The sequence below is a fragment of the Sabethes cyaneus genome, chromosome 2 (assembly GCF_943734655.1).
Source record: "Sabethes cyaneus chromosome 2, idSabCyanKW18_F2, whole genome shotgun sequence".
Taxonomy (NCBI): Eukaryota; Metazoa; Arthropoda; class Insecta; order Diptera; family Culicidae; genus Sabethes; species Sabethes cyaneus.
In genome coordinates this window covers 54238966-54263026 of record NC_071354.1, presented here as the reverse complement: position 1 = coordinate 54263026, position 24061 = coordinate 54238966, and the positions used below count along the sequence as shown (strand labels likewise).

Genomic DNA, 24061 nt, shown 5'->3' with positions numbered 1-24061 from the left:
ATGGCGCTATCAAATTTTAAATGTTTGTTTTTGGCGTTCCGATGAAAGAAATTCAATAGAAACTAAGGCCAACAGTAACGACTTTTAGGCAAGGTTCCAATATTGACAATCAATTTGCTACAGTCAACATGTGGAATGTATTGTTTCGCGGAAATATTTTCGGGGAATGTACCATTTTGTGGAAAACTTTGAAGCGGAAACTATAATTTCGCGGAAAACCATTGAAACTATTGCCTATGACTTTGGGCCTATGACTATGACTGCTCGTGAAGTAAGTGGATCGTCCTTACTATCGCTCGTAGACCTTTTGCAGGAAGGATGAGGCTCATCGGAAAGGGTTTTTTCGGCCATTCCCAGGTCATGGTAGCGCTTGGGACTTAAAACAGTAGCACTGCGTTGGTTATCCTGCGTTACAAAAAGGCTGACCGTGGCACAGTGGCGCTCCTTCATACAAAGCTTGGCCAAAAGTTACTTCAAATTGGCTTAAAAAAACATCTGTAAACTAATTTAGGCTCACTAAATTCAAATTAAGGATCAAAAATCGAAAAAACCGGTCACTAAATAGGGTGTTTACAAAATTTAAAACAAATAGTTTCACTTTTCACTTGCGTTATTGCTGTTTGTTGTTTGTTGGGATGGCAAATTTTGTATTTGTGCTTGAAAGCATAAAAAACTAATGTATGTCATGTATCATAAGTGTGCTGAAGGACATCCTGTCGGCCAATGTGAAGCAAACACCGAAAAAGGCACTAATTGCGTTTCTCTAAACGAACAGCAAAAACTACCGCCCGCTAAGCAGCTAGATGTAAATCATGCATGCTGGAGTACAAAATGCCCACTGTATCAAAAGCGTCTCAAAAAATCAAAGCTCAAAATTGACTATGCTGCATAGCAGTCAGTTCAAACTTCACCGTGGATTGATGCCAACTCTGGACCGGTGACTCTAAACGACGAGTACGATGGACCATTTACTTTATCAGGGCATGTCGAGTGTCGACGTAGTTACTAATCCACCAGAAGACCGGAAACCTCCTGCCGCTCCAATGAATTCACACTCCCAATTACTGATGACAAAGTGGGATTATCTACGCCTTCAGGATGCATCGTCTATGGTCCCGTCTAAGGGTCGTCGTCTAAGGGAGCCCCTGTGCCACCCGACCAAGTCGTGCTTGCAGATGGTTCATTTCTACATATTCGACAATCTTCTGATAGTTCCTGCCAACAACGTCGTCCTGGCCCTTCGATCGTGGTTGGTGACGGGATCTTCCGACAACCAATCTCGAGCAAGTATGATGCTGTTTTGAACTTGACTTCTCCTGATCCGTCGATTGCTTCTAGTTTGTCTCAACCAGTTTGTTCTCGTCGATTATCACCTAAAGGTCACGCGGGGCGCATTGAAGTTGGTATTATGGAAGCCCTCGATCACTCAGCCACAGTCGTGGAATTCCTGCCAGCGGCCAGCAGTCGTCCCTGCCCCGTGTGCTCGTGTGGTGACAGGGTCTTCCAACCCAGTTATGCAGGCAAGTGCAATTGTAATCCGGACATTCCAACTTCCAGCTTGGAATCTCCACGTGCAGAGAGTTTTGTTTTGGAGCTTTCTGCACACGCCAATGACGTGGATGGTATTTGTGCATACTATCAGAATGTGCGAGGTTTAAGGACTAAAATGAACGACCTATTCCTTGCAACTAATGACTGCAACTACGATGTAATACTGCTAACTGAAACCGGTTTGGATGGCTGCATCGATTCTCTTCAGCTGTTTGGATCCGCCTTCAACGTGTATCGTTGTGATCGTAGCTCGAAGAATAGTGACAAAAGTAGTTTTGGTGGCGTATTGATTGCCGTTGCTCAACAGTACCCTAATTCGCTGGTCAACTTAAGACATGGAAATTGTCTCAAACAAGTCTGTGTTTCTCCTGTTATCAAAGAAATGAAAAATGTTGTTGCTTGCAGCAGTTTACATCCTACTTGACGGAAGTAAAGTCGTCAAGTTTGTCGGTGAACATATTCTTTTTTTTCTTTTTTTTTCTCTTTTTTTGTTTAACGAGTAGGGAAATCTGCTATCAGACACCTGAGAAGACAACTCAGGGAGTGTGGTTTGGTATCCCGACCCCCCTACTGGGGCGTGAGGATCCAGACCCACTAAAACCCTACTCGAGTCTCCAGCCTCAATCCTCCCTGGCACCACCTTATCGGTATTACTTCAGGGAGGGGCTATTGTGCTTAACGCACACTCTTAGATAACTGGACTATGGTAGTTAGGCTGTTTATTCGCCGTTGATTGGCTTTCCAGCGGTTTTGTAGCTCAAGTACGATCTGGGTAGCAGCCGCATTGACCGCTCCCCAGACGTCCGAGCTAGAACACATCCTTTGGACTAAGTTATCCGGAGTAGTGTCCTGTCCGCTCACTGCCATCATGCTGCTTCTCACGCCCGCGAAACGAGGGTATATCAAGAAAGCATGTTCTGCAGTTTCCTCAACGTCCACGCATTCGGGACACGCGGGGGACTCCGCCTGCCCAAACTTGTGCAGATACTGTCTAAAACAACCATGCCCTGACAGAATTTGTGTCAGGTGGAAGTTGACTTCGCCGTGGCGCCTGTTGACCCACCCGGATAGTTCAGGGATAAGTCGGTGTGTCCACCGGCCTTTTGAGGAATTAGACCATGCCCGCTGCCATGTGATCATCGAGGCCGATCTTGTGGTACTCCGTATGCCTCTAGTTCCACGTTGGTTGAAGCACTCTACGTCCTCGCTGATGATGATACCAATAGCCATCATACCCGCAAAGACGCAGATTGCGTCATGTGAAACTGTGCGATACGCACTCGCCACTCTTAAGCACATGAGACGATAGGTGCTGTCCAGCTTGGCTAGATAGCTTTTGGTACCTAACGCTGATGACCACACCGGCCCGCCATACCTGAGTATGGACTGGACCACGTTGGCTAAATGCCTTCGCTTGCTGCCATATACCGCAGAGCTATTAGACATCATACGAGACAATGCCGAAATAGCTGTAGAAGCCTTCTTGCAGGTATAGTCGACGTGGCTCCCGAACTTGAGCTTGTCGTCGACCATTACTCCAAGGAGTTTTAAGGACCGCGTTGACGAAATAGTGCAGTCCCCGACGCTGATATTTGCTTGCTGCACCGACTTGCGGTTGTTCACCACGATAACCTGCGTTTTATGATGCGCTAGGTCCAGTTTCCTGGATCGCATCCAATCTTCAACTGCGCAATAACGGATACCTGTCCCCTTGGGCTGGATTGCCACCTCGGCTGTCTTAGTGACAGACAAGATGGCATCTACCGTAAATTTGCCTTTTCGGAAGGTGTACTGTACGAGTCTGTTAAGGATAACCCTCTCCAGTACCTTGCCGGCAGTATCGAGCAGACAGATCGGCCTATATGACGAGGGGACACCCGGAGGTTTTCCCGGCTTCGGCAATAGGACCAGGTTCTGTCGCCTCCATCTGTCCGGGTAGTGGCCATCTTCCAGGCATCTACTCATTACTGCCCCGAATAATTCGGGAGCCTCTAGAATAGCCGCTTTAATGACCATATTCGGGATCGGGTCTGGCCCCGGTGCCTTACTCACCTTTAGGGATTTGGCGATCTCGATGAGCTCCTCGTTCGTAATCGTCACTTCCTCCCCGACCTCCAAACCGCCGTCGCCCCACGTTACTTTGGATGTTCGGCTGGGAGGCCGACCATCCTACGCTATGGTCTGAGATACTGGAACGTCGGCCCTGGGACGACTCAGCGGGCTGGGGCCAGGGCCTTGGCTCGTGGCGCGGAAAGAGGCCCTCGATGATCCGCTCCAGCATCTCTGGCGATTGCTCTGCGGGCGCCATCACGCCCTTGGTCTTTGCCATTATGACCCTGTAGGCATCACCCCACGGATTTGCATTGGCACTAGCACATAACCTTTCAAAGCAGGCTCGTTTACTAGCTTCTATCCCACTCTTAAGCGCTGCGCGTGCAGCAACAAGTGCTACTCGACATTCAACCCTGCCTTCGTCCGAACGAGCTCTTTGCATAATTCTCCTCGCACGAAAGCAGGCTCCGCGGAGTTCCGCAATTTCATCTGCCCACCAGTAAGCCGGTGACCTGCCATACCTAGGTCGACCTTTCCCAGGTATGGTAGCGTCACACGATCGCGACAGTACGTCAACCAAATGATCAGCGTTCGGATCAGGCATACCGCGATCACCGCACTCTCTCCGGATCGCTTCCACAAATACTTCGGGATCGAAGTATGATGTCTTCCATCCACGGGTGGTTGGAGTGTTGGCCCTACTCGCCGCCTGCCGCCTCGTTATCTGACCGACACCATAGCGGACCGCCTGATGGTCACTGTGAGTGTAGCCATTGTCTACCCTCCAGTCTCCTATCAGACCAGAACTGCCGAATGTCACGTCGATGATAGACTCCGCACCGTTCCTACTGAAGGTGCTTGTGGTGCCGACGTTGGCCAAATCTACGTTGAGCTTTGCCAGAGCCTCAAGCAGAATCCGACCCCTATGGTTCGTGGGGCGGCTTTCCATCATATGATACATGATACATGATAGAGAAACCAAAAAAACTGGCATGGACATAATTTCAAATCCAATTTTAGGTCTAATTTCAAGTTTGATTTGAACCCTCATTTCAAGTCCAATTCCAAGTCTACTTTTTAGTTAAATTTCAATTTTGATTTTAAGACTTGCATCCGGGTGACCGGAGCTTTCAGTCTTCATCTTATTTGACCGGTATTTTTGTTATATTAAGTAAAAACATTGGCGGAACTAGAGCTCATTTCTAGGGGGTGCTGGACAAAAGGAGAATGGACATCCCCCTTATTAAGCGCATGACGTATCTTGAAACTCCACCAACGGGGGTTGGGTTATTTATAGACACAAATTGTACCTCTTCATCGATCTATTGTAATCGAACCACCGAATTAAGAAGTTTTAATCTAACTCGTTTCATTCGCGGGACGACGAAACTGTACATGCACTTGCGACTTACAAGGCACTGCACGTGACGTTGTTCGTCCGTTAGCGTGTTAACCGTGATTCTCAACGCGGATCTTCGGTATGAAGGCTCCATTGCTATGGGATGGACAATTCTTCTAGGGGGGCTAAATAACACATAGGCGACGCTTAGACCCCACCCGCTGGTTGCGCCAGTGAGTAAAAATAGATCCGCATTCCTACGATTACTTGATTTTTCCAGGTTCAAACATGGTGACGATTTTGAGGTAGTCGACGGTGTGGAATTTTCCGACCACACAACTATAGGAATTACACACCGGAGCTGTTGATACCATGACATACCTACAAAACTGTTACTGCCTGTGAAAGAAGAGGTCGATGGACGATGCCAGAAAACCGAGGGACCTGGTTGGTACAAATACGCTAGTGTATGTGTCACCATGATACTGTAATGGTAAGCAACCAATGAATATTGATGATACGCTAAGAAACAATTGAGTGTCTACACTTAATAGATAGTCTTGCTCGTATCCCGCAGACGAGTTCGTATACCTTGGCAACCAAGGACAACAATACCAACCCTGCGGTTTTAAGGTGTATCGTGCCTTTTATTGATTTCACAAGCATAGTCGGACGACCAATCTGAGCCTCCGTACTAAGCGCACCTTGTATGAAGCGCTATTTAGACCGGTTGCCCTCTATGAACATGAAACATGGATACTGCTCGAAAAGGACTAAAGGGTCAAGCAGAATGCTGCGTTAATGCATCCGTCAGTGTTGTTCTGACGCGTAACCCATGGAAAAACTGTCAGAATAACGGTGACGAACGCGTTGACACAGTATTTTGTTTAAATCTCAACTCGCGCGTCTCTGCGGCAAAACTAATAGGTATTCAGCAACTTTAGCTGGGCATTCATAAAAGTCTAAAAATATTTTCAAATTTTATTTCGGCTGATAAAGAGATCCAGTAACGTAAAGCAATAAATAAGACAGCAAAACTGTCTCAAAGCATGTTATTGAGCAGACTAAAGCTACTAATAACTCCAGTGTGAAGATGGATGTGATAACGTGCTCTATATTAATCGGTTTAACGCTTGTTAAATTTTCGGGGGCCATTAAAACTCGTCAAGACTAAGTAATGCAACACAAATAGCTTTGTCATATAACTATTAACTGTAATGATAAGCGCTAATTTCATATAAAATAAATAATAAAATATCTAGTTAAATCTACTTGCAGTGCACAGATAAACGATTTATTCGAGCAGTCATCTTTGGAATACTAATCAATCTTCTCGCTGAAACTTGGTGAATGAGAGAAACACTTGTTCGAGACTTGTTTGACCGATAGAATAATCCTCAACATTGAGAGTACGTTTACAGCTTTCCATTATACCGAATATTTGCGACCATTTCATGTGCTGCGATCGAATATAATATGTCAGCAAGTCCTGGTACTCTTCCCTGAAAAAAAAGTATGTTAAAAATAAGAAATATCGAAAAAATATTCTGCTTACTTTAGCTCTGAATCAGGAAACTGAGTTAGGATGAAATCTTTTATTCTCTGTAAGTCCGGAGCGTCTGATTCCTCTGCTGCTCGCGCTTTTTCGATAGAATCCACTTTCGCGGCTTTGATAATCAATACGAAGCCTTGCGAAAACTTGTTTTTCAAATGCTGGGTCGACCCGATGCACTTGAACTCCCCGTTCACCATTATGGCCAACCGCGTGCACAGTGCCTCACATTCTTCCATACTGTGCGAAGTCAGCACGATTGTTTTCCCACTGTCTCGCACGCGGCAGACCCCGTTCCACAGATTCCGCTTCGCCCCGGGATCCATTCCCGAGGTAGGTTCATCCAAGTACACCACCGACGGATTTCCTAACAGGGCCAATGCCGTGCTCAACTTTCGCTTATTGCCCCCACTGTAGGCTTTCACCTGCTTGTCCAGGTGTCTCGCGAAGCCGAACTCTCTTGCCAGAAAGTTGGTTATCTCGGGGATTTTATCTCCCGGCACCCCCCGAAGCAGGGAGAACAATTTTAACGTTTCGCGTCCCGTGAGGTCTTCGATCAGCGCATCGAACTGCGGACAGTAGCCGATGTGCTTGTGGACCTTTTTCAGGTGACTCTTCAGGCTGTTGCCTTTGATCCATGCGTTGCCGAAGGAAATCGTTTCGTCGCCCGACAGCATCTTAAACGTGGTAGTCTTTCCGGCACCGTTCGCACCGAGAAGGCCGAAGCATTCGTAGCTGCAAAGAGAAACGGCAGGCAATAAAAATCGCAATCATTATTGATACGATCAGGCTTGAAGCTGCATTCACTGCTTCTGCGGCGATTTTTTTTTGACGAGCAGAAACTGTTCCATCAATTGAAGATGAATTCTGTGTGAAGATTTTTATTTTAAGCAACATGAGTTGAAAAATTGATTATTTTATTTTGCCAAAATTAGTAACAAGGAGATTACAACGTTTCGGTAGTTAAAAATAGTAACATTCATAGAAATCTGTTCGTTTAGAATTGACAGTCTTCACTAATCTGTTTATGGACTCAAGATAGATTTGAAAGAAGATACCAAGGTCCTTAGAATACTAATTTCTCCTAGGGATACTTACTGATCCAGGATAAAATTTCGAAAAAAGCAGTTTCTAAAGTTATTTAAAATGTTGCCGAGTACAGTATTTTTAGAATCCTTCAGGTCAGACGCAAACGGTTTAGTCAACAGTTTATTTTCAATGATGTTTCTGCCAATTTTCCACTTACCTTTTGATTCCAACACTGAGCTGGTTGACCGCCAGAAAACGATTATAATATTTGGTCATCTGGTGTGCTACCAAATTTGTTTCAGTTCTTTCAGCTTCCGTCATCTTTTCGATACGCAGTTTCTCGGCCAGAACATCGGAGTCGATCTCGTTTCGATCCGTCTGCAGTTTGTGCTTGCCTCGGTAGTGCCATTCACGTGTTTTTTGTACCAAAACTTTTAGTACCTTAAAGTCCAGTAAAAAGAGCAATCCAAAATAGATTGCTGTCATAAATAAGCTGTAGTACAGATGCCTTCCTATACCGGGACGATCCCACTGATAAAAATGTAGATCCTCGTAGCAGATCGGTAACGGAGTCACACCCGGTGGCCGTTCCGATTCGCACATGTTAATCGTAACCGACATTCGACTCAAACTAACGATGGCATCACACAGCGTGAAATGCGGGAATATTAAAAACACTGTCGAGAGTGTTTCGGAAAGTTCATTCAGCTGGAACATGTCGGTCCCGAGAAGGAACACAAAAATGAAAAGTGCAGTTCCTGTGACGATAAATGCAACACTGACGCGTATGAATGCTGCCGGCGGAACGGCATAGTACAGAGTCGTGATGTAGGCCAGAGGGAGTGCCGGAAGGCCAATGAACAGAAAAATGGAATACATTCGAAACAACTCTGCTCCCGTACTGAATCCAGGCTCCTGAAACACTGCTATCGTTGCAATAATAAATAGACACACAATCGCAAAGATAAAATAGTCCCACAGAAAACCTGTCAACCAATAGAAGAAGCGGTTCACTCCGCTGACTAACTGTAGCAGTTTGGCTTTGGTGACACGCTCGCGAATGTAGAATATTACGAAGAACCCGGACACAAATGCCATTCCGAATCCGGTGTTGTATGCCAACTGGAAGCCCAGATTGTTATGGGCTCGGCTCATCTGGAGCTGTGGGATGAATTCAAAAATTAGTCAGGTTATCATCATTATACTGTCACCAGAGAACATCTGGCATTCGTCACTAATCGGTTCGATCCATCGATTGATTTAAATTTATTAGATGAGGTTAACCAACTTAACGACTAGATATTTGGAATAAATTTACAAATCAATATGGATGGAAGTGACCGAGAAAAGCAACAAAACAAACCGCCTGCGTTATCAATATAGTTAATCTATGAATTGCTTAAATAGTTAAAACTATCACTCACCCTGGTTTCGTCCGTATACGGCAGGGGATGGTTCGTAACATCAATGCGAAAGGTATTCGATTGGGTAAAGGTTCGCAATAGCGCATTGTGCAGGACACTCAGTGAGATAGCTGGCGAATGAAGCGCTTCGTTGTTGAACCAAGCGGTGCAGTTGTCATCGTGGATGGTAGCCCCAATAATGAAATGCCTATTAACCTCGATCAGGTTGCTTTCAGCGTGATTTAAAAAGACTCTAACGATGAAGTCGTACACTAAATCGACGACCAATCCTTGTGCGAATTCAAAGTGGTACAGATAGTTGTTCAAAATACTACAAAGAAAAACATGTTTTGAAATTAAATTTTATTCGAAGACTTTATAAAATAAACTCACGATTGTGTCATTTCACTCCGTTCATGGGGGTCTGTTTGCACGAGCGTCACTGATGGATTATGGTTCATAATGGTCAAGAACCGGGACGGCATATCTCTGGACCCAACCCAGGCACGCACGACAGCGATTGTTACTGCTACAAACAGAATCGGAATTCCAATTTGGATAATATACAAGAACCAGTTTCGATAAGTTTGATAAACTTTTTTCAAAAACAGTGCTTTCATTTGACAGAGGAACAATTGGAATCCTTCGAGAAGATTGTAATCCCCAACGCTGGAATTTGATTCGAGATCAGTGGAGGCAGTGGCAATGCTGCTCACACTTACAGCGTCACTGATGGTTGCGTTATCGGATCCAACTTTCATAAAAACTTCCTCCAGCGTGGTGAGAGATATGCCGAAATCCAAGACATGCAGCCGCTGAACGTTGCTTTCCAGTTCTTCCAGCATAGGTTGGAAGTGAGCGGCATTTTCTTCCTCCAAAAGGTACGACAACTCTGTTCCTATGTTAGACTCAACTACCAAACCCGGGATATATTTGCGAAGCAACTCCGTGACCTCATCCACGTCACATTCTTGTGACTTAACGCAAATCAAACGGTAACCGACACCAAACTTCTTTTTCAAGAAGAACGACGACCCGACAGCTTTAAGCTTACCATCCGCCATTATGGCAATACGGTCTCCTAGCATATCAGCCTCGTCCATGAAGTGTGTTGACAATATCATGGTACGTCGACTTTTTTCCGCTATCAGCAAATCCCATAACGCTCGGCGAGCTGCGGGATCCATTCCGGAGGTAGGCTCATCACAAAGAACCACCTTGGAACCAGCACACAACGCAATACCCACGCATAGCTTTCTCTGCATGCCTCCAGACAAACTGGCAGCTCTCACATTAGTTTTGTCAATCAGTTCCAAGGCTTTTATGTACCGATCTATTTCGTACTGCACCTGAGTTTTGGACAAACCTTTTAGCCTCCCATAAAAGTACAGATGTTCCTTAACGGTCAGCCTGTCGAACAGGATATTATGCTGCGGGCAGTAGCCTAAAGACTTTCTAATTTTTCTCATGTCATACCGGATGTCGTAGCCCCACACGATCGCCGTTCCAGACGATGGCCGTATCATTCCCGTCAGCATCGACATGGTTGTTGTTTTACCGGCTCCGTTATGTCCCAACAGGGCCGTTATGTGACCTTCGAACATATTGAAACTTAAACCTTCAACGGCTACCTTCTTGTTTGAGTAAACTTTCCGCAGCTCGCGGATCTCAATACGAGCGGCGCGACCTTTCGGTTCCGGTTCTATGTTGGGATTCGGCGCAATCGGGTCCTGGTTTGCCGCTTCTGGAATACAAGAGTTAGTATATGTGAATTTATTTATTGTTAAATGTGTTTATGTTAAGTTTTAAACCACGACTCGAAAAGAACATGTTAATTCAATCTAAAGAAGCAAAGAAAAGTCATACAAAGGGTCTGAATCGAAAGAAACATAGAAGTTCACAATAAAAGCATCAGTGCGAATTATATATTAGGCGTCGAATCAATTTAATCAACGATAGACTTCTGCTATTCAATTTGAAAACCCGCAAATACTTCCAGACACTCGCTGTTCATGTTCACTAGTGTAGCGAACTTTTCTTGTTTTCACTTTAGGATCCATTCTTTAGTAGATTTTAAGTGCACACGAGTAAGAAAAACTGATTACAGCAGTGTAGTTTTCTTTGGACGACTGTTTGTCAGGTTAAAGGCGGCGTAAACCGTATCTGTCTCGGAGCGAGCGGTAGAATACGCAATTCGATTCTTGCCCACTACACTCCTAAAAGGATTTTCAGTCAAGATCATACTGCCTTATACAACCTTATTGTTACATAAAATAAAGCTGGAAATCAAACTGTAGTTTTGGCAACGAACTTGGAGACTCCTTGCCTTGAGACTCGGCATATAGGAAATTTTACTACATTCTCGTACACGAGTTGATAATTCGACTCTGGAATGAGGAGCTGGTTTACTGTTTGGCTGAAGGGATTACCGGGATTGGGTGAGATGGGAACAGATAAAAGATAGAATGGTCGTTGTTAGGCTCAGAATACAGGTAAGAAAACGTACGATGATCCAATATGACGCAGACCCACACTCACAATCCATCTTCACGTCGTTCACGTCGAGCCTCATTGTACAACTTCCAGACGCGTCTTTTGGACCCTAGATTCTGCTTCAATGTCGTGTTTGATTGTTTACTGACCCCAATAGATCGAAATCCTTCTTGCAGGTGAATCCTTCTGACGGTGCTTTGGCTGGCATTGAATTCCTTGACGATATCATATCCTGGCAGCAGAGCCGTAGCGTGACATCGTGGCACCCTTGGCGGAAACCCAATTTGGCGTTCCTCATTTCTTAAAACAGTGCTTGTTCCAGGTTTATTACTTTTTCGTATAGGCAAAGCAATATATACGTCCTGTTGAGAACTTGACTCTTCTTTATCGACAGACTTCGCAGCTGGTTAATTAAGCACAGGACAATTACGTGGCTAGTGCAACGATCCTACTGACTCTATAGCAACACCTCCCAGCCGAGATTCGAACTTACTTGACGGTTTCGTATTCGCCCGTTATTCAATACTTAGATGAATTTAACGATGGAAAAAAAATTACAAAAGATAATTCAATGAAACTTGTTTGTTTTAAATCCTTCGTTTATTAAACCTTCTTTAAAAATGCTTCGACGCCCTGCCAGGTGGCTTTACAGCTGTTCACCGGAATCTTTGACATGGCCGATCAAAACATAAACGTCGGCATATTATTCAACTCTTTCGTGGCCTTGGCGATCAGGTCCTTCTCCGTTTTAGCTACAAAACTATTGGGTACATGCTTCGTTGGAGCTTCGCCCTAAAACTTACTATTGATCACAGCTGGGGGACGTTGGGAGAGTTGGTGATCGTCGGTACAACCTTTACCTTCAGCCCTTCAGCGGCTAGGCGGAGTCGGTAGGATCGTTACACCAACCGGCTGCAAAGTCTGTCGATAAAGAAGAGTTATGTTTAACGACGGGTTAAGCCCACGACTTTGCTTATCTTCAGCCGGTTCATCTGCTCTAGTGATCTCTTGGCTTGATGGGCCAAGGCCAGGTCCGGCCAAAAGACCACATTCTTTGCGTGAAATCTCCTCGTTCACCGTCAACCCTGAACGTAATAACAGTGGCTTGGGTATTCTCTTCTCTCTGATCGTCAGCCACAGAACTTGGTAACTTGGGGCGGGGAGATATACACGACGTCATCACTTACTTTTTTGGTAGGGGACGTAAAGCGTTCGCTTCTTCGCCAGACGTTGCGTCCAGCGACAAATAGTTTTCGTCGTCCGTTATGACCCCGACATCGTGCTCCGCCGGAAAGATGTTTTTCGCCAGCACCTTCAGTTATTCTCTGGGCGATTGCCTGCTACTCAGATACGACCATGCTCGAATGACGCTTCCGCATAAATTTGTCCATTTTGGCCCAGTACTACTTCACCGTTTAGCCGGTTTCTTTGACCTCCCGGCCCAAGACGCGGAAAGATGAGGCGTTGATGCTCTCGGTCTTCATCTTTAGCTTCTGCTGCCTGGCCTCGCAGCACTGTCGGGCGGCTGAAACCAGACTTCCGTTCGCTACGGGTGGAGCTGGAAGTACGAACAAAGCATCGAGTGTAATTGTTTGACAGTTTTCACTATGGCTGCTGCGCAAATCAACTGATAACGCAGGCCCTTTTTGGCAGGCCTTTTTTGGCGCCCCTAAGAGCTTGCGCCCTTGGCGGGTTTTCTCGGACTTTATACGGACAGGTAAGCCTGGGTCGACCCCGTAGCTGAGGAAGTAAAAAAGCCTTTCACTGTCTCAGTGGTGTTAGGATTAGGACCATTGAGCTGACCGGTTACTGACCGATATCGTACGGATCAGCATAATCGTTGCTCTGAACTTTTTAAGCAACTCTGGTGAGCCTCAAAGGCAGCGTTGTCAGACTTTACTGAAAAAAATTCGTAGTTACACGAAACGGGATGGCAAGGTTGTCATTTTATAGGAAAAATTGTTTAAGGCCATATAATCTTAACTGTATACTTTTTCAATCAAATAATCTATCAATTTAGTAGAGATTATTAATCAAAAGAGAGCCGATGGGGTTTCGTGATTCATTTCTCGATTATTGTATTCAAAAAGTGCATACGTCAGTTTATGTGAATAAACAGACTGTTTATTCTTATACATACTTTGGAGTAAAGCCCGTAAAAAGTAAGTTGCTATGTTAGATGATTTTGCGGGGAGTTACGTCAACTATGCAGAGTAGCTATATTTTTCCAAATTTCTCGAATATTTTCGAACAAACAAATGTTCTTTGAGCACTTGGCATGTATAGTACATAGCTGAGAATGTGTAGGACCGAAAAAGTACATTTTGGTCATTTTGGCTTTTACATCAACTATAATGATGTATGAATCCATGGGCAGTACCGGTCTGATTAGCATTTTGTACCTCGTCAGCTTTGTGTGATGGCGGAAAAGTAGGCTCGAATTCCAACTGGAATGCGTCATTAAATCTGCTTACTCGTATTATTGTCGGCGGTAACCAGAGATCCCCAACATACGAATTCATGAACCACTTCCAGTTCATCGCCATCAATAGTTACGAGGCAAACGTTACTTTCTCTGGAGCCTCTTCCTACCATATATATTTGGTTTTCAGCGCAATGATTTGTAACCCTATCCTCCTAGCCGTTTTTAGTCTGGCGTAATTTGCCTCCGTCCCAAGGTTTCTAGTAATGATGTCGAGGTAGTCTGCGAAAGCTAGAAGTTGGCTACTCTTGCTAAAGATCGTTTCTCTCGTTTCGATGCCCGCTTGCCGGATCAAACCTTCAATAGCGACATTGAATAACATACAGGACAGTCCATCCCCTTGCCGCAACCCTCTGTTCGCTTTCAACTGAATCGTATGCTGCTCTGAAATCCTCGATAATATGAAGCGTGGGCACGATGGAATTCCGTCATTCTTGGTGGATTTGTCGTAGTGGCACGTACCCCCATAATGCCCGTTTGATACTGCCTTGCGAATTCTCTTGCTATTTGGGATACACGACGCTACGAAATCTGGGAGAGCACCTTGTAGGTGGCGTTGACCAGCCTAATAGGTAACTACAGCAATCTAGTCGATCGCCCTTTTTGTAGATGGGACAGACTACACCTTTTATCCACTTCTCCGGTAGTTTCTTCTTCTCTTGAATACTTGAAATTATCCAATGAAGTGCCGTTGCTAGCGGTTCTTAGCCATTTTTGTAGAGTTCTGCCGGAAGTCGGTCCTTTCCGGCGGCTCTATTATTTTTCAGCTGGCCGAATTCTCGCCGGATTTGTTTGTTATTTGTTATTTATTTATAACCATTCATTCGATACAATATTATCTTGATGAATACTAATATAGACTAACTAAGAGTTACATATTGTTACAGATATTTTTACATAAAACTACACTTAAACGGCAAAAAGCTATCGTCTCTGCAGGAGTCGTCTTTTAAAAGTGTCTATGGTGATGTTAAAACCGAACAGCTTGTACACGGTGTTGAACTGTGCTGCCATGTATCTTATCGGACTAAACTGATCGTAGTTAACTCTCCGAGCGTCAAGATGAAGGAAATTCCTTCACCTACGAAGAGTACGAAGAGCGCTTTCCGGAGCGTATAGATTCAACTGTTCCAGGATAGGCGGATAGTCAATATTCCCGATCAGGAGCTTAGCAACAAACACAACTTGAGCTGTCCTATGCCTCTTTTCGAGGGTTTCAAGTCCTAGCAATTTGCACCGTGTGTCATATGGAGGCAAGGCCAGCGGGTTGCTCCACGGTAGCATCCGAAGAGCAAAACGGACGAACTTTTTTTGTACTGCTTCAATCCTCGCAATCCAGCTAGCTTAAAACGGACACCAGATTTTGAGCAGGTCTCGAGTAATGATCGTACCTATGCGCAGTATAGCGAACAAAGACAAAACGGATCGCGGAACTCGTTAGCTATTTTAAAGATGAACCCGAGTTGCTTGCTAGCTTTTGAGATGATCTCTTCAAAGTGCAATCGGAAGGTGAGAGCACAGTCAAGATTCACTCCCAGGTCGCGAATATGATTAACCCGTTGCAGCACATGGCCCAGAATAGAGTAATTAAAGGTAATCGGGTTCAGTTTGCGGTAAAACGATATAACACTGCATTTGGAGACACTGATTGTTAACAAATTATTCATACACCACGCCTCAAATAGGTCAATCAGTTGCTGCAATCTCAAACAGTTAAGTGTGGTTTTTATTGGCATGTTAACATGTTAACATCATCCACGTAAAACAGACGACATCCATCAGGCAGCAGTATAGAGAGCTCGTTAATGAATAGTGTGAAAAGTACAGGGCCCAAGTTGCTTCCTTGTGGAGCCCCTGATAGATTGCAAAACAGTTCCGATTCTGCCGGACCGATTTTGACGCATAAACTACGGTCAGTGAGGTAAGACCTCATCCATCTGATGAAAGCGACAGAAATTGCAAGTTTCTCCATCCGATTCAACAATATCGCGTGATCAACACGATCGAAGGCAGCTTTTAAGTCTGTATATATAACATCTACTTGCGCGTTTTCCTCCATGATGTTTAAGCAGAAGGAAACAAACTGCGTTAGATTAGTGGCAACTGATCTTCTAGGGAAAAATCCATGCTGATCAACGGATAAGTACTGCGAACTGCACATAAAAAGTGCGTCGTGACTATGATTTCCAACACTTTCGAGCAGGCACAAAGTGATGTGATACCCCGATAGTTTTCCACGTTCCTCTTATCTCCTTTTTTGTGCACGGGAAACATGATGAATTTTTTCCATGATTCAGGAAATACATTCTGTCGGAGAGAAGTTTCAAATAACATCGCCAGTGGGCGAACAATAGCTGCAGCACATTTCTTCAGAACACAAGAAGGAATTCCGTCTGATCCAACAGCGAGCGAATATTTGAGCTTTTTGATCGCGGTTTCAACGAGCTAATCATTTATATGGAATATATTCAAGCTGATCGCATCACATGGAGTATCTCTGATTGCAGAGGCAGTCTGCATTTTCGAAGCAACAAAAGTGTTAAAGAAATTCTTGAAGTGAGTGGCAAAGAGTTCGCATTTTTCCACGGCATTTTTCGCACAGACGGTACCCAGAAACATGTTTACAGGCAAACCTACCTCGTCCTACCTGTCCTACCTCGTAGAACCGCGGTTGCGGCCTCATTGACGGCCATTGTACTGCTACTAGGTAATGGTCCGAGTTGATATTCGCACCCCGCACAGTGGGGCAGATTGAGCCGGCACTCGGACAAAACCTCATAACTTCTTTCATATGCTTCGTAGAGCTTTATTGTCTTCAGCAATATTGTTTATAATAAAATTTCGCAACTTTTTGTAAATTTTTAGTAGTTGTATTTTTATTTCTATAGATGGCGTTGGAGTATAACTTTTTAAATAATGACTTTAGAAATGTTGTGCTTCAGAAAAGTTTTTTGTCCTGTAAAGTTACGTAAAGCTACTGAACATACCAAAATTGTAGGACTTACGGGAATCAAGTTATAAATATTTTAAATACTCAAACACATTTTTTTTCAGTGTATAGTCGAAATTGGTAGTCAGACGACCTCCTATACAAATTATCACAATCTGTATATCAAGAGTACTTTAGTATTATTATTCTAGTATAGGGTAAATCAACCATTTGTGGACCTTTCTATAAATTATTTTGAACTCGTAACGCTAAACACCCAACCGATGGCACTTACAATATTAGTAACTTTCGAATAAGCCTAAATATATCAATTTATGCTGCAAATCTCTATATTTTACATATTTTAAAAAAAAAATTCCTTTTATTTTGCATCGAAAGGGTCCGCTAATGGCGACATTTTTTGCATTGTTAACCGTATAATGAACCCTCATTTGTTGAAAATGTCGATTTTAAAGCATTGAAATGCAGCAAAAATTATAAACTCAAATGTGTGTTGTATTTAGTATGTTCTATTTCATGTCATATATCCTCAGAAATAAGAAGTACAAGCTAATAAATACCGAAATTTTATCCGAGGGTTAATTACCGGTAAAGGGTTCACTATATAGGTTAACTTATAATACTATTTGCTTTAGTGCATTCATGTGTTTTTGATAGATTAACAATTTTAACCGATTTTAGAAGTCATTTCTCATTGCAAAGATGAAAATTTTTCATGTTTCTTTTGCTCTGTTAGCATTTGTTTTGATTTTTAAAGGATAAATTACTGACATTTTTTGCATATTTTATGGTATGCCTCTCGATCATTTGTAATACTACGTTTCCCGTTTCCGTAGTACGATCTCCGTTATATTTGAAATTTTTATTTCATTAGTGTGGCCATACGCAGCAAATGGATACGACTGGCGAGATAGACCGTCATCGGCCTCAGTCAAAGCCTGGCAGAAGGCACAAAAAATAATGTGTAACTGACAGAGTAGCAATCTGTTTATCCTGCAAACACGTATCAACATGTTGGACTCTGAATAAACAAAATGGAGGCTTGTTCAATCGAACTGAAAGTCTATTCGAACATATTCTGCTGCCAATTAGACTTGAAACAGAGCTAATTGGCAAAAAGCTGTTAAGTGGTTGCCTTAACAATGCCCTAAATTCCCCTAATCGACTCCAATGTATCTCATAACGATAATAATGTGGAGTCTTACATACACAAGTATGACTATTTAACGTACAGCAAGAATGCCCAAGGAACATTTTTGTTGTATAGCAGCTTATCAAACGCTTCTTCAAGTGGTTTTAGATATACAATAGTAGAATAAGCTACTCTTAAGCAAAATTATTTGTTGGATGAACTTCGCACTGGCGCGCGCGTTTACTAATTTGTAGCCTAAAATGCCGGAAAACATGCATTCGGAAAACTTTAATAACTCCGAGCATCGCAACTAGTAGCAGCTAATTTTTTGCTTGTTAGTAGTTAACACCTTGAATGTTGATTTTATGGTAGTGTCAGAGCGGAAATCTGTGGAAATCTTTTTCTACACACTATTGAAAATTGACAAAAATAACAAATTTTTTGTTCTAAAACACTTCGTCAGAACAAAGCTTACTAGTAAATAATCCGTCTTAATATCACCTAAACTATTAGTTTATAATCCCTTTAATGTGAATTGTACTTTAAAAGTATAGAATTTTAAGCAGCATGGTAGCTAGATACTAAAAGATTAAATGATTTTTATTTTTTCATTTTTCAAATTTTTTTTACACTGTGTTTCACCTTCTTTAATGCCTATTGAAAAAGCACTTATTAAAACAATTTATGCATATAGACTAATCTCAGGATTTTTAGCCTTGACCTTGGAATGAGGTCATACATATATTAATATTTTTTTTTTGAAACGATGGTTCTACAATTGATGAAGGGACGGTAGGGGAAAGAAATGAAAATTTTTTGGTGAAGGAGGGGGAAGAGCGGAAAGTAAGGGGGGGGGGGTATTGGTAGCTATGCTTGACAAGTAGTCATGTGGTGGACAAAAGGTAGGAGTCAAAATGACTACTTGTCAAGCATAGCTACCAATACCCCCCCCCCTTCCTTTCCGCTCTTCCCCCTCCTTCACCAAAAAATTTTCATTTCTTTCCCCTACCGTCCCTTCATCAATTGTAGAACCATCGTTTCAAAAAAAATATATTAAATTTATGCATATTTCTTATAGATTATATGTCTACTATACGTAGAACATTAAGTTTGACAGAATATCTCAAATAAAAATTTTGAGGTTTTGTCCGAGCTTTTTCGGGTTCTGCTCCATAGTGCCTCGTAGAGAGCGTACGTTGATGATGTTCGAGAAAAATGGCCATCGATGAGAATGTTGTCGATTTGGTTCAAGATTCGTTGGTCAGGTGATCTCCAGGTGGTTTTATAGATATCTCTGGGGAAAGAAAGTGCTTCTGATCACCAAGCCTCGGGAAGCTGCAAAGTTGATGCATCGCTGGCTGTTATCGTTCGTTCGGTGTGCAGGTTATGGGGCCCGATCACCGGTCTATACATTGCTTTTCAGCCGACCTGGGCGTTCATATGTCATATCCCCGATGACGATCTTGATGTCCCGTGGTAGGCAGCTGACGTACGTTGCATCCAGCTACACATAGAACGCTTCCTTCTCGTCTTCATGTCTATCTTCATGTGGACTATGCACGTTTAAGATGGTGTAGTTAAAGAAATGGCCTTTTATCCTCAACATGCACATCCTGTTCCTGTTCATAACTGTTCAAGCAGCATCACCATATATGAGCATCTTTGGCTCGAGCAACACGTTCCTCACAATCATGTAGAAGATTTATGCCTTATTTCGACACCTTTGTCCATGCCGTATGTTCCGAGTAGAATTTTTTTGATTCTTTTTAGTGTGTTGGATTTAGATAGGTAGCCGTACTAATGCCTACGCTTCCGAGTCTCGTGATGGGGCAGCCATCTTATAGTATCAAGGCAACACTGTGCCTTCTTCCCTGTTGGTATACGACCTGAGTTTCCACCGAGGTTGGTTACACGATCTCCGTTAAGGTTCCTCGTATTCCGGCTGGTACCATGTGGAGGTAGGGACAGGAGTTGCTGGATAAGAGGCTAAAGACCACTATGGGTTCTGTTTACTTAGCTTCTGAGCTTCTAGATAGAGTCAGAAGGATTGTTGCGCTAGCCCCGTAACTGTCCTGTACTCTAATAGCCGGCTGCGTTAGTTGCCGACTTAATGGATTAAGAACTGGTAAAATGTTCGAAGGAATAGAAAGAAAATATTTCACCATTTTTCGGTTGATAATAAACCAAATTTTCAAAACCTTTACCTTACTCAGCTTTACCAACGACATTTCTTCGCTCTCCCATGATCTGATATGTAGAGCAATCTTGATCATCTATCCAATAGCTTCAGGGTAGCATGCGTTATAGTTAACCTTATAAATACCAAGCCAAAGAGGAGATTGAATACTATAAATCCCACCAAATTGACAGTAGCAGGAAAATAAGTTGAAAAGGCGGAAACTTTTCAATTATTTGGTAGTCAGACAACGCCTGATGGTGGTACTAAAACTGATATATGCATGAATTAGGAAAGCATTTGTGGATCTTTGGAATCTTTTGCATTCCATCAGATCACCTTACCGATCAAATCACGAATTTTTAGTGGAATTCCATCACCGATGTCATAAGCGCTTGATAGGGACAGAGATTCTAGACCGTAGATCTAGCTGATTAGGACACACCTTGAGTAGAGGAACGAACGAAATCTACAGGGAGGAACTGCGGATATCAGTGATATGGTTAGAAATGGCAGATTCTCTTAGCGACATGTGAAAACCGTTGCAGATGATTGTCGACAGTGGAGAAACCGGACTCAATCCTTTGTTCTGTCGAATGCATGGGCATAAGTAAAATTTAAAATATGAATGACAAATGGCATAGATAAAAGTCCATATCAATTAGTTGTGATGCAATGCAACTGATATACGACTCCATACCAGATTAACTTTTTCTTGGATGTTTATTTATAACCTGAAGCAGAAACACTTCAGTAAAACAAACAACGAAAACGTTGAAATAAGGTTCAAAACAAATAACTTCTGAGGTGTTCAATACGCCTGATAAAGAAGAATTTCACGTTTGTTTTCAATCTAATGACGGTGCGTGGTAATGATATCAATTAATGCGTGAGTCACGGTTAATCCCCAAAAGTTAATTAATCTTTTAATGAAGATATTTGAAATAAATTACGTATTGAATGCTATCAGATTAAAAATAAACCTTACCTTTCTTCTGAACGTCCCCGCACCAGTATCGTCGAGAAAATGGAAAATACCAGGGTTCTGCTAATCCAAAATCACCCGGGAATACCTTTTCAACGTATAATGCGATCAGCATGTATATAACGGCGTTCGCTAGCAGTATTAGCATTATCGATCCGAGATTTATATTATCTATTTCGCTTTCATGAAATAAACTGGACCATTGCATTCCGATCATCAATCCTTCATACACCGCAATCAACCGGAGGCCAAAACCAATTCCAGAGTTCAACAGCAGCGATGCTGCTAGCTTGTCCGCTGCAGTTAGCCGATTGTAGTCTTGATCCATTACCGTGTAGGGGGCGAATGCCAGAAACCAAATGACGGCGGCCACTGCTCCTCCGGCGTTCGCCTTGGAGAAAAATGTGCTCAACATAAATGAAAACGTGATAATGGAAATTCCGTAGATGAAGAAAAACAACCATATCACGCCCCAATCCGAGTGGGTCAGAACCGATACATTCGGTGTTGTATACCAAGGCACTTTGAGAAACAAAACCACTATTGACACTGAGATAGTAATAAAAAATAAGCACTTCACGAACCATGAACTCCACAAAATCCAGTTATTCAGTCCCATGATCTTCATTGCTTCTTTTATTTGCTTTTCTTTTTCAAACAGAACCGATTTCACTATACTGATACACGGATAGATGAATGCCAGCATCACCGATATTGGTAGAAATGTTGTCAAACTGGATGGAAAATTATCCTCCAGAAAGGGTGGATAAGGAAATCGTTGAACGATAACCTTGGGAAGCACTTCGTCATTTAAACTTCTAACATTCTCCAGATACGCTTCAAAAATGAAGTGTTGTATACTGAGAAAACCTTCACGGAAATAGCCAGGGCTTGGGCCTCCGTCGTCGTATCTGTAAAACCGTGCACCTCCATCTGGTCTGGAGGCAAACCGAGAGTTCGTTCGCCACGTATGCGTTATACCGAACTGTGCCCGAAGTTCACCGGGAAAACGCAATGTGTAATTTAAGATCAGCGGTAAACCTGACAGTTTACGGTAACGATCGTCAAATTGGACACCAACAAATGCACTCGATGCCATTAGGTAGTATTCCAGCTCTTGCCAATTGGAGAGTCCCTTTATTTCCATTTCCGTTCGGATGCCTACCGGTTTCATAAGGTCGTAAAGAAAGCCATTGTTTGGCGAGAAAGCAATGACCGGGGCGAATGGAACCGCCAAGTTATCCCTGTATATCACCGAAAGAGTTTATGCATAATTATTTAGGGAATATTCCACAGTAAGTATGTGAATAACTTGCCTTATTCCGGTGAAATTGGTAATGTCTAGGGGTTCGTAAATCGATTCATAATTGTTAACTTGTACTTCGGTTAAACTCCTCAGGCCAACTAGTAGTAGCATGAAAAAGGGTGGAATAAGGATTTCCACCAGAGTCGCTATCTTACTTCTCCAATGGAGTAGAAAATTTTTCCACAAAAGAAGCACAAATTTTTCTCCATTCGTTGTTCCATCAGCTTGTGTTAGAACGTTGGAATTTGACACTCCCTGGGCAGTAACAACTACCATCTTCTAGTATACCTAGCTAGTCTAATATCACAAAAATTGCAGAAATCGGCAAGCCTCGCTGGAATTAAACGGAAACAAATATACCGTATCAATTATCTTTATTTTTAATCTTTGCTTCGATGATAAGCAATGATAAAATTGATATATCTACTAACCGTTAAAATGTAGCTGTTAATTTATTTCGTCACATGTTGTAAAATGACTTCAAACTGCATAGTTTGCACTCTCTTGAAAACTAATTTGAACAAACGATTTATTAGTTGAACCCGCTGAATGGAAGCTTGCAAATCACAGTTCAATTTTCTATTCCTCAACTCAATTGGAGGGCAAAATTTCGGCACCTGTGCTCAGTACAATTCTTCCAAAAACTGACCGATACCATTTCCGTGTCAACAGCTCGGTTTGGTTTCGGATCAACGTTCCCGTAAGAACTATGTAGATAAAGTTTATATCGCGATAACTGATAATAAATCATATCGCCCAATGAATCAGAACCTATCCGCCGCGGCGCTCCATAGACACACAGTATATGCTTGCCCTTCAGCCGTAAACATTTTTGAATCAAGTTTAAATTATATGACATTCGTCATGGTCATCAAAAATAATCGAATGATTGCAACTCGACCTGAGGAAGACAGCTGCGTCTGTTTGGCTGTGTCGAAATCAAAATATTGCCCAAATCGGAGATTTGATAAAAGTGGAAATCCGCAAGATAACATTTACACGGTGGCAATATTTTGTTGTCGCAATCCCCGGTATGATCCAGCAAAAAAAAAAATCGTTTAGTCGACGTGACGTTTGCCGACGAGGAGCGATTTTCTCCTACGCGTTTACGGGACAATTTCCGTGCAAGAAGGCAAAAGATACACATATCATTGTAACTGATTGGAACACCCCCGTTAGGACGATAAGGTTTAATTCTGCATAAAATCAGTTTTGATTTCTAACGGGTGGCAACTAAAATTTTGGAATTTTTTCGCGGCCCTTCCCAAGTAACAATTCAAAGTCACTTGGTTTTACTTGAATTTTATAAAGGTTTTATTGCGGTATGAATCATTACCACTGGATTTATTGTGGCATTGCACAATACCAAGAGGATACGAGTCCAAACACACTTATAGCTAGCTAGAAAACCATAATAAAACTGTCAATAAAGCGAATTTATTGTGGTTGCTTATATTACCACGTTAAAACTTGTTGGCTGCACCACGTCTCCTATAAACTTACCATAAGTGTGGCGTAGCAACACAAAATGGCGCACCAATCAAAATTGATCTTATCGCGGTTACTTGTCAAACCGCAATAAATCTGTTAGTTTTATAGAGCTATTAAAAT

At 42.7% G+C, this 24061-nt stretch overlaps 1 protein-coding gene across 1 annotated transcript; it reads right to left on the bottom strand.

Moving 5' to 3' along the window:
• Window positions 1–6266: 6266 nt before the first annotated feature.
• On the bottom strand, window positions 6267–22726 carry LOC128734650 (phospholipid-transporting ATPase ABCA3-like). The gene is made up of 7 exons (XM_053828937.1): window positions 22461–22726; window positions 21148–22388; window positions 9320–10670; window positions 8948–9257; window positions 7741–8684; window positions 6498–7229; window positions 6267–6444 (listed from the first exon to the last, which is right to left on the bottom strand). The coding sequence occupies exons 1-7, from the start codon at window positions 22724–22726 to the stop codon at window positions 6267–6269; spliced, it is 5022 nt and encodes a 1673-aa protein (XP_053684912.1).
• Between the last annotated feature and the right edge of the window lie 1335 nt (window positions 22727–24061).

What these genes read in the sequence shown, in the direction of transcription:
- LOC128734650 (XM_053828937.1), bottom strand. Translation starts at nt 22,726, where the DNA reads ATGGTAGTTGTTACTGCCCAGGGAGTGTCAAATTCCAACGTTCTAACA. An exon ending in ACCAATTTCACCGGAATAAG is followed by an intron (nt 22,389 to 22,460) that starts GCAAGTTATTCA and finishes GGTGATATACAG; the next exon opens with GGATAACTTGGCGGTTCCAT. An exon ending in CGGGGACGTTCAGAAGAAAG is followed by an intron (nt 10,671 to 21,147) that starts GTAAGGTTTATT and finishes CTTGTATTCCAG; the next exon opens with AAGCGGCAAACCAGGACCCG.